This window comes from Belonocnema kinseyi, chromosome 1 (genome assembly GCF_010883055.1).
Source record: "Belonocnema kinseyi isolate 2016_QV_RU_SX_M_011 chromosome 1, B_treatae_v1, whole genome shotgun sequence".
In the NCBI taxonomy this organism is placed as follows: domain Eukaryota; kingdom Metazoa; phylum Arthropoda; class Insecta; order Hymenoptera; family Cynipidae; genus Belonocnema; species Belonocnema kinseyi.
Window position 1 is genome coordinate 27390882 of NC_046657.1, and position 11717 is coordinate 27402598.

The 11717-nt window shown below is 22.5% G+C and overlaps 1 protein-coding gene across 2 annotated transcripts; it reads right to left on the reverse strand.

Annotated features, from left to right (window-relative positions):
* Nucleotides 1–1141: 1141 nt before the first annotated feature.
* On the reverse strand, nucleotides 1142–9525 carry LOC117169595. Of its 2 annotated transcripts, none has more exons than XM_033356054.1 (3): nucleotides 9382–9525; nucleotides 8918–9070; nucleotides 1142–1794 (listed from the first exon to the last, which is right to left on the reverse strand). In XM_033356054.1, exons 1-3 carry the CDS (start codon nucleotides 9387–9389, stop codon nucleotides 1425–1427), a joined length of 531 nt encoding a protein of 176 aa, XP_033211945.1. In that variant the 5' UTR covers nucleotides 9390–9525; the 3' UTR covers nucleotides 1142–1424. The 2 variants fall into 2 exon arrangements, with proteins under 2 accessions (XP_033211945.1, XP_033211939.1); XM_033356048.1 differs by having other exon boundaries at nucleotides 1142–1800.
* Nucleotides 9526–11717: the final 2192 nt, after the last annotated feature.

Sequence of the window (11717 nt, forward strand, 5' to 3'; positions counted from 1 at the left end):
TTTTTTAATAATTTAAACATCCAAATTTATAATTCTAGTTGTAAATAAACTTTTTTATTACAAATTTATATTTTTGGGTAGAAAATTCAACGATTTTGTTTAGAAATTAGTCTTTTTGGCTTAAAAATTTTTAAGTTTTATATCAAATTAAAAAATTTGTTTAAAAATTCAACCATTTATTTTATGATTTTCCTATTTAGTAGAAAATTCAATTGTTTTGTTAATGAGTCTTTTTAATACTCAATATTTTGGTAAAAATTAAGCAATTTGGTTGAAAATCGAACTATTTATTTTAAAATTTTACTCTTTGGTGAAAAAGTTACCTTCCTGGTGAAAGTTCGTTTCTTTTTAGTTGTGAATTAATTTTTTTTCAAACTAATAATGCAACTATTCAATTTTTTGTTAAAAATTAATTCTTTCTAGTTGAAAATACAACTGTTTGATTGTAAATTAACTTTCTTTGTTAAAAATGCATATTTCCTTGATAAAAAAAAATACACCAATTTGGTAGAAAATTCAATTCCTGCTTTGAAAATGAACTTTATTATTGAAAATTTATATTTTTCAGAGGATGTCGTTCTGCCTTCAAAATTCAACAATTTTGCTGAAAATTTTTTTTGTACACAATTAATCTTCTTGCTTGCAAAAAACGACTGTTATACAGAAAATGAAAATCTTTTGATGCAAATTAATCTGCTTTTAATCAGGATTTAATTATTATGTTGACAATTCATATTTTCGTGTAGAAAATAAAAATATTTTAAAGAAAATTAGTATTTTCGCTTTAAAATTTAACATTTTCATATTAAATTTAACTATTTGGTTTAAAATTTACCTATTTAGTAGAAAATTATCCTTTTTGGCTTCATAATTTCAGTAGTAAATTAACTTTTTTGTTGAAAACTCAACTATTTTGATTAAAAATGAGTTTTCTTCCGTTTTAAAATTTAACAGTTTTGTATCAAATTAGAAAATTTAATAAAAAATTTAACTATTTTCTAATTTTCCTATTTAGTAAAAAACGAATTCTTTTTTTTGATGAAAATATAACAATTTTTTTCTCAAAATCCAAAAAGATTTCAAGAAAATTTCGGGAATTTTATCGAAAATTCGATAAATGCTGATTGATAAAAATCGAAAATTGGTGATATTGCAACTTATTGTTTTACTGTGCTGCATGAAACTGTACATTTGTGTTGTTTTCCTAGAAAAGAATAGAAAGAGATCGTGAAGAAACGGAACAATTTATAAATCTTGGCCTTCTCTCTCTCTCTCTCTCTCAAGATTTTTGAGCAGATTAGAAAATAATTATTATCACATTTTAATAGAAAAAAAAAAAAATAATAATAATTGACATTATAAAAAAGTTATTTCTTAAATGCTTACTTAAATTGCCTTAAAATTATGAGAGATAATTGAAAAATTCACGCGACACGTTCCTCGCGTTCCACCTCCACCGGCGAACTTGATCGAATGAGTTCTAATTTTTTCAAGACATCCTTTATGTCCATTCGTCGTGGCCTGAAAAATTTCGAACCGAAGGCTTTTTTAATTTTTAAGCGTCTCTTCTTTTGCTTGGTGTCGCTCGGTTTTGTCTGGAAATTTATCGTTCTCTTGAATCGCTTTGCGCTCATTTGCGGCTGCTGGGAGTGAGAGTCGTCACTCGTTTTCTCATCTTCCTCGAAGATGGTTTCAAGAGTGTTGGGCGACCTTTTTACTGATTTGTCCAGGTAGTAAACCTTCACGTCTTCCTCGCTCTCCATTTCGCTGAAGGTCCTCTTCTTTGGTCTCTGGCTGCATCTTCAACATTTTTTATTTCACAATTACATTTTCACCCTCCGATTGATCAGGGCTGCAATTTTTATATTTCACCGAATCCATATCAAATTTACATTGAAAAGTCATTTTTTGTTCTTGTTGAAAATACATTCAACTCTTTCTATTTTCATTTTGAAAAATTGTTTTAACAGAATTGTAGGAAATATTTTATTCATTTTGAAATATGTTTAGAATGAGCGAGAAAAAAATTTAAATTTAATTTAAATTACTTGATATCGTTTTGAGTTTTAAATTAATTTTAAATCTTTTTAAAACTTCTAAATATCTCTTAGAATTACTCAATTTTTTTCTACAAATAATACGTATTCAATTATTAGTTATACATCAAAATTGAACAATCTCGCTTAGAAATTAAACTTTTTTTTTAATAGAACACTTTAAATTTGATTTATTAAAAATTTTTTTAATTTAATCGGTTAAAAATTGAATAATTTAGACAGAAGGAATATTTTTAACTTAATAAAAGCCTTAAATTACGATTTATCTCTTTTTCTAAGCAAATCGAATTTTGCTCAGTTTAAAATTTAACTATTTTATTAGAAAATGAACTTGGTTTGGTTAAGGATTCAGCTATTTAGGTCAAAAATGTGTTTTTCCGTTTATATTAATCTTATTAAAAAATTTATCTTATATATCACCGAATCCATTTAAAATTTACATTGAAAAGTCTCTTTTTTCTTTGTTGAAAATATATTTTCTATTTTCATTTTGAAAAATTATTTTAACAGAATTGTAGGAAATATTTTATTCATTTTGAAATATGTTTAGAATGAGCGAGAAAAAAATTTAAATTTAATTTAAATTACTTGATATCGTTTTGAGTTTTAAATTAATTTTAAATCTTTTTAAAACTTCCAAATATCTCTTAGAATTACTCAATTTTTTTCCACAAATAATACGTTTTCAATTATTAGTTATACATCAAAATTGAACAATCTTGCTTACAAATTAAACTTTTTTTTTTAATAGAACACTTTAAATTTGATTTATTTAAAAATTTTTAATTAAATCGGTTAAAAATTGAAGAATTTAGACAGAAGGAATATTTTTAGTTTAATAAAAGCCTTAAATTACGATTTAGAATCGTTTTATTCAATCAATTATTGTTCAGTTTTTAATAATTAAAGTACAGATCCATTTTAAAAATTGTTTATTTATTTATATTAACTGTTGATAAAATAAAACTGTTTTTTTTTTATCAAAGATTTTCAACTTCTAACCCTTTTAAATTTAAAATGTAAAAATTCATTATTTTAAATGACTTTTTTCAAAATGTTTGGTCTCCTTTTTGACTTAAAAATTCAACTATTTTCTTGATTATTCCTTTTTTTGGAAATGGATATTAATTTATCTGAAAATTTAAAGTTTCCATTTTTAGTTAAACAGTTATTCTTTACGAGTTGAAAATTCAACTGTTTCGGAAAACTCCTGAATTTTGTTGAGAACTCGTCTCTTGAGTTCAAATTTTTTGTATATTTTTTTTTTAACTCATTTTTCTTCGTTAAAAAAGAAATTTTTTGTTAAAAATTCAACTTTTCGGGTTGTAAAATCCACTGTTTTCTAAATTTCGTTAATAATTCATCTATTTTGGATAGAAATTTATGCATTTTGTTTAGAATTCATTTATATTGTTTGGTTGAAAAGTAATTTTTTGTTCGAAATATATTCGGCTCTTTCTTTTCAAAATTTGTCTCTTTTTCTAAAAAAATCGAATTTTACTCAGTTTAAAATTCAACTATTTTGCTAAAAAATTAACTTAGTTTGGTTCAGGATTCAGCTATTTTGACAAAAATGCGTTTTTCCGTTTATATTAATTTTATTTAAAAATTTACCTTCTGGTTTAAAATTCCATTATTATATTCCAGTTAAAGGTTTATAATTTTAGTTGAAAATCCATTACTTTGCTGGAAAAATGAACTATAATATTTTTTTAACTGAATATTTAACTATTACAGTTTTAGTTAAAAATTCGACTACTCGGTTGAAGTACTCTACTGAAAATTCTTTTTTTTTTTTAACTAAAATTTAAATTTTTTGTAAAAATTTGTCCTTCTTAGTTGAAAATAAATGCATATTTTATTAACATTTTTTTTATATATAGAAAATTAAGGTTCTTGCTTAAAAATCGGAAAATTTGTTTTTTGTATAAATTAAATTTTTTCAAATAAAAAGTTAACTATATAATTAATGATTAAGATTCTTTTTTCAAAATTCATCTATTTTCTTGAAAATTCGTTTTTTTTGAAATATTATCTCAAATTTAACTTTTTTTTTACTAAAAATGTAACTTTAATTATATTTTTCGAAAATGCGTTCTTTTTTGGGTGTAAAATAAAATTTCTTTACTGAATATTTAACTATTACAGACATATTTTGTTGAATTTTTTTTTTTTATTTGGAAATTAATTTCGTTGACTCAACATTTAACCGTTTCTTCTTTGGTAAAATATTTATCTTTTTCAATTAAAAATTTAAGTATTTTGTTAATAATTAGTTGGTTTTTTTTTTCATAGAAAATTATTCTTATTTTAAAATAGATATTTTTTTTAAACTCAATTATTTCAGTTAACTATTTATCATTTCAGTTTAAAATTCATTACTTTGGTTGAAAAATGAACTATTTTCTTGAAAATTCGTTTTTTTTTCATGAAAATTAATTTTTTAAACTGAAATTTAACTATTTGGTTACAAAATTCATGTATTTTTTGGAAAATTCGATCTTTTTTAATCGACACGTAATATTTTCGGTTTAAAATATAACTATTTCTGTTAAAGATTCATCATTTAATTGGAAATTTATCACTTTGTTAAAAAAAAATTGGGTTAAAAATAATTAGTTTTCTTAACTTAAAATTCAACTATTCCATTTTTGTTTAAAATTCGTCTTTTTCAATGAAAAATTCATCTTATCATTTAAAAATTTATCTATCTTGTTGAGAATTAATATATTTTTTTAATTAAAAATTTAACTAGCTTGTTGAAAATTTCTTTTTTATTTAAAGATTTAAATTTATGATGAAAGTTTAGCACTTTTTTGGTTAAAAATTCATAAATTTGGTCGAAATTCTTTGTTATGTTGAAAGTTAATTTACTTAATAGAAAATTTAACTATTCTCTTTTTGGTTTCAAACTAATCTTTTTTCAGTTCCAAAATTAATTACTTTGTTTGAGAATGTAACTGTTTTTTGGAATTTTTGTTTTGTTTAAAATTTATATTTTTATTTGAAAATTCATCTCTTTGCGTGAAAATTTAACTATTTGTTTAAAAGTTCACCCTCTTAAAACTATTTTGTTAAAGATTTATGGACATCTTTTTAGCTTCAAAGTTCAATAATTTTTTGTTAAATCGTTTTTCTTTTTAGTAAAAATTAATTTATCTGAAAATTTAACTTCTCAGATTTTTGGTTAAATTTTTTTTTTTACAAATTGAAAATTCAGCGTTTTTGTGGAAAACTTGTTTATTTTGTTCGTAATTCTTTTCTTTGAGTAGACAATTAATATTTGAATTTAATGCTTTGTTAAAAAAAAAAAAAACATTTTCAATAATCTAAATTAAAGAATCAATCAACGAACTTTCAGAATTTCCAAAATTATTTTATTCAGTTATTTTGGGCTATTAAAAATTTTGAAATTAAAATTTTTTTCAACTTAAAACTTCTTAAATTAGAAGTTCAATTATTTTCATTTCAAATAGTTTAAGCATCCTTGAAAAGCTTTAAAATTGTAATTCAAAATCTTGAGAAATCTAGAAGTTCTTTTTAATTTTTTCCAATTAATTAAATTTGTCCTAAAACTTTTAGAAAATCCTGAGAATTAAAAAAAAAATTGCCTTACAATTTGGATTTATAAATAGAAATTGAAGACTTATTATTTTTAGAAAAAATTAGAGTAATTTTAAGAGATATTTAGAATTTTCAGAAAGATAAACAATTAATTTAGAACTTGAAATGATTTCAAATATTTTAAATGAATAAAAATATTTTCTTAAAATTCCTAGAAAAATTGAAACTGATTTTTCATTTTGAAAAATTATTTCAACAGAGCATTCAAAAAGATTATAAGAAATTCCAAAATCATTAAAAACTATCCGGGAAAATTTGAAGAGTTTTTTTTTGAATTTGCAGGATTTTCTACAAATTGTTATTCGTTTTAAAATATACTTATAATTCCAAAACAAATTTTTCATTTTGAGTTTTAAATTTCAAATTGTTTACTTTTTAATATTTTGCTTCAATTAAATCGTTTAAAAATTGAATAAAATAGTTGAAATAGTTGAAAAGAATTATCAACAAAATACACGAGTTTTCTATCAAAACGCTGAATTTTCAAATTGTTAAAAATAAATATTTAACCAAAAATTAGAAAATTTAAATTTCCAGATAAATTAATTTTTGACTCAAAAAAAAAAACAAAAAAACAAATGAATTACTAAAAAAATCGTTAAATTTTTAAGCAAAGAGATGAATTTTCAACAAAAACTTTTCTGTTAAAGAAATTTATTTTCAACCAACAATAAATTTTCAATAGAAAATATGAGTTTCTAAGCCAGAAAAATTAATTTTCTACACAAGGAGACGAATTATCAACAAAATACGATTTTTCAACAAAAATGGACGTTAAATTTGCAGTTGAAAATATTTATTTTTAAATAAAAAAAATTAAAAAATAGTAATTAAAACAAAATTTCAACCAAACTGATGAATTTCTAACAAAATAAATTAATTTTAAGCTAAAAATGCAAAAATTTCAACATAAATTTAAATCTTTAAATGTTGAGTTAAAAATATATAAGTATTAATTTAAAAAAAGAATTTTCAACAGATCGTTAAATTTTTAACTAATAAGATGAATTTTTCATTAAGACGCATTTTAAACAAAAATAGAATAGTTGAATTTTAAGTTAAGAAAACTAATTATTTTCAACCCAATTTTTTTTTTAACAGAAATAGTTATAGTTTAAACCGAAAATATTACGTGTCAATTAAAAAAGATCGAATTTTCCAAAAAATACATGAATTTTGTAACCAAGTAAATGAATTTTCAGTTAAAAACAAAATTAATTTTCATGAAAAAAGACGAATTTTCAACAAAAAAAAATTTATTTTTCAACCAAAGTACTGAATTTTCAACTGAAATGATAAATAGTTAACTGGAATAATTGAATTTTAAACAAAAAAATCTATTTTAAAATAAGATTAATTTTCTACGAAAAAAACAACTAATTATCAACAAAATACTTAAATTTTCAACTGAAAAAGATAAATATTTTACCAAAGAAGAAACGGTTAAATGTTGAGTTAACAAAATTAATTTCCAAATAAAAAAAAAAAGAATTTTCCACAAAATAATTCATTTTTCAATCATTAATGAATTTTCAACTAAAATGATTAATCTTTAGCTGAAATAATTGAATTTTAAACAAAAACATAAATTTCGAAATAAGGGGATTAATTTTCTAAAAAAAAAAGAACCGAATTTTCAAGAATTTTTTACCAAAATTAAGAATCTTCAACCTGAAAATATTTTGTTAACCAAGCGGTTTAATCAAGTAGCAGAATTTTTAACTTAACATTTAATAGTTAAATTTGTAGTGAAAAAAAATGATTTTAAACAAACAAAAAACCAATTTTCCGACATTATATTTAAATTTCAAACCAAATAAATGAATTTTCAACCAAAATAGTTAAATTTTCAAGCCGAAAAAACGAATTTTCAAAACTGTAGATAAAATTTAAAAAAAAAAATGTTGACATCAAATTAAAAATTTAAATTTTCATTCAAAAATAAAATTAATTTTTCATTAAAAAAGATTTTTTTAAACAAAAATTAAGAATTTTCAACCAAAAAAATTAATTTTTAATAGAGTACATCAACTAAGTCGTAGATTTTTAAAATAAAAATGTAATAGTCAAATATTCAGTTAAAAAAATTAATTTTACACCAAGAAAGAACGCATTTTCGAAAAATATAATTAAGGTTACATTTTTAGTAAAAAAAAAAAAAGAATTTTTAAGCAAAAATCTTAATTTTCTATACAAAAAAAATTTCAATAAAATATGCATTTATTTTTGACTAAGGAAGACAAATTTTCACAAAAAATTAAAATTTCAATTAAAAAAATGAATTTCCTACCAAAAGGATTTTTTTTAAACAAAAAAAAAGAATTTTCAATTATCAAAATCAATTTTTCGTAGAGTACTTCAACCGAGTAGTCGAATTTTTAATTAAAAATGTAATAATTATTTAGTTAAAAAAAAATTCTAAAAAAAAAACGCATTTTCGAAAATATTGTTAAGATTTTCAAGAAAGAAAGGACTTTTCTTCCAAAACAGTTAAATCTTTAACCCAAAAAGACAAATTTTCAACAAAAAAGATAATTTTTTAAATAAGAAAGATAAATTTGCATCAAAAAATTATATAGTTAAATTTTCAATTAAAAAATATTAAAATTATCCAAAGATCAAACAATTAAAAAAAGAAAGGACTTTTCTATCAAAATAGTTGAATTTTTAAGCAAAAAAGAGAAATTTTCAAACAAAAAAATTAATTTTTAGGCATGAATCTTAATTTTCTATACAAAAAACATTGAAATTTTACCATTTTTAATTAAGCAAAATAAATTTGCACCAAAAAATTACATAGTTAAATTTTCAATCGAAAAATATTAAATTTATCCAAGAAAAAAAATACTTTTTTAACAAAGTAGTACAACCACGAATTTTCAAGAATATAGGTGAACTAAAAAAAATTAATTTTGAATCAAGTATGTATTTTCAACTAAAGAATAAAATTTTAATTAAAAAGAATTATTTTTTAGCCAAAAAGATGAATTTTTAATCGAAATGAAGAATCTTTAACCAGAAGAATAAATTATTAATAAATAACTTCAACCAAGCAGCAGAATTTTCAACTAAAAATGTAAAAATTAAATTTTCATTTATAAAATTATTTATAAACAAAAAAGAAAGAATTTACGACAATATAGTAAAATTTCCAACAACAGAAGTTAATTTTCTTTAAAAAAATTTTAAAAAAATGTTAAAAAATGAAAATTATGATTTGCCAAACATTTTGTTACCTTCGATTTAATCCTTGGGGATTGGAAACATAATTCTTCGATGCTCTTTTTCGAAGTACTCTTCTTGAAATAGTTGGGGTTGAAGGAACTCCATTTGCTACTGTGAGCATTTCTAATCCTGCGACTACTTCCGGCAATTTGTCATCATGATTTCTAACAACAAATGTATTAAATTTCTGATTAAAAAAGGTAAGAAATAACTATTTGTAACCTTTCTTTATGTGTCAAAAAAAGTTATTTTCTAACCAATTTCCAGATAAATAATTTTCTTTAATCAATAAGAATTTTCCTGTCATTATAAATTCAATAGAAAACTCAAAATCGGAATAAATGAATCTTCTTATTTCTTTGGAAGAGATCTGTAAACAAAATCTTCAACGTAATTTTCCTAGGAAATAACCTTTTTTTTTGGCTTAAAAGCTCGTGTAACTAGAATCCAAGCATAAATTTTGAATACAACTTACATGGACATTATAATTAATACTTTAAAGGTCCAAAGTTTTATTTTTATTCCTACAATTGTTATTATTATTAACGAGTATCACGAGCACGACGACTAAGTCACTTAAAGAACAATTTGACACATTTGCAGATTTGTCAAAAGTTTTTAGGTTAGGTTGGACTCTATGAGTGGGTAAAGTTGTGACGTCATCTGGAAAGCTGTCTGCATTCCGAGGGTGCGCACCTGAGTGCGCGATCTGTTCTGGTCAGAGTTCTGCGAAAATTTAAATTTAGTAAATGAGAAATAGCTTTTTTCTGACAAATTATTAATGAAAGGACATAAATCATTTATAACATTAGGTACAATAGTAATTCTTTCAGTTTAAAGAGAAAGAATTCAATATATTAATTACTCGTCACTTTTTCTCGCGTAGTTCTGAATTTAACAAACTGAATTTTACCACTGAAAAAAATTCAATTTTCAACCAAAAATGGAATAATTAAGTTTTCTGTTGAATAAGATAATTAAAAAAAAAAACTTTTTAACAAAGTAATATAACTTTGATCCAAAAAAGATCAACTGTCACACGAATTTTCAATAAAATACTCCATTTTTAAGTACAAAAATTTATCTTCAATAAAATTTTTTTTAAGGCCATGTAATGAGTGAGCCACATGACCGACACTTTTTGTATTTCCTAACTTATTTTCACACAAAGTGCCAGATCAAGTTGAACATTTGGGATAATAAATGAAAAGCACTAAATAATAATAATTATTTCTTTTTTCATAATTATTATAATTAATGACCCGACCCACCTTCTTTAATGCTTCTTATTTATTATCTCAAATTTTTAACTCTGTGTGGTATGGTAGTAATCTAGTCACGTGACCCGCTCTTCACATGGCCTTAAATAGTAGTTTAATTTTTAATCATAAAAATTTATTTTTCAACCAGATTAAATGAATTTGCAAACAAGATGAAGAATTTTTTTAAAAGTCACTTTTCAAACACAGGTGGATTTTCAGCTAAAAATATCAATTTTCAAAAAAAAGGAAAACGAATTTTTAATCAAATTAGTTAAATTTCCAACCGAAAGATGATTATTTAACCAAAAAGATAAATTGTTAAATATCAAGAATAATTTTCAACCAAATGAGACGAATTTTCATCCGAATGTTTCATGTTTAATCTGAAATAGGCGATTTTAAAACTAAAAACGGACAATGTTAATTTTCACTTTATCACTTTTTAACCCTAAATAGACTGATTATCATCAAAATAGTTAATTTGAAACCAAAGAGATGAATATTTAATAACCCAGTGAGCACAAAGTTTGGCAACGTCTTTACGACTTCGTTACGACATCGTTACGACAACTTTGCGACATCTTATGTCCATGTCGTTAGGGTGTCTTTACGATATTGTAAATAAGTCGTATGATCTGACGATGTCTTTACGATATCGAAAAGACACCAAAACGACATGGACATAGGATGTCGTCAAGTTGTCGTAAAGATGTCGTAACGATGTCGTAAAGACGTCGCCAAATTTTGTGTCCACTGGGAAGTAATGTAAAATATAATATAGTTGATATTTCAACCAAAAAAAAAAATGTTAAATAAAATCCGTTGACAAATTTTCAAAAAATGATGTAATTTTGCAAATGAAAAAGGTGAGTTTTAATAAAAAATAAATTTTTAACACAAGAGAATAAACTTGCGGTTGGGCAATCCATCACGAAAAATTATAATTTTCCGTAATTAAGGTTATAACCTCAATTTCCGGAGACTTGTGTCATAATACTTTTCGATAATAAGTGATTTCAAGTAGTTTTATATCAAACAAAGTTATATCAAAGAGACTTTAAAAAATTTTAAAAGACTTTAAGTAATCTTAGGATTTCTCAAGAGATTTTTAACGATTTCAAAAAATTTGAAAGGATTTAAAAATAATGCAGAAAAATTGGAATTTTAAAGATTTTTTTAAAAATTCACAAAATGTTTAAGGATTTGCAAGAGATTTGATCAAATTTTAAGGAATTTTAGGTGATTTCAAAGAATGTAAAGGGAATTACTGAAAAGTTATTTAAAAAGATTTTAATGAGTTTGAAGAGATTTCAAGGGATGTAATTTTTTTATATTTTAAGGAATTTAAGAGAATTTAAAGGATTTTATTTACCTGAATTTAATTTCGAACATTTTAAATTACTTTAAAAAAGTTGAAAGAATTTCAAACAAATTTAGAGGAGTTAAAGGATTTTCAAAAAGAAACTTGAAGAATTTCTGAAAATTCAAGTGATTTTAAGGAATTACTATAGCGACTTGACGAGTTTCAAGATTTTCTTTTAAAAGATTT

Bases quoted from the DNA above. Each gene is read 5' to 3' on its own strand.
- LOC117169595 (XM_033356048.1), bottom strand. The intron at 1,801-8,917 runs GTAACAAAATGT...AAAATGTTGAAG, and splicing joins CCCCAAGGATTAAATCGAAG to ATGCAGCCAGAGACCAAAGA.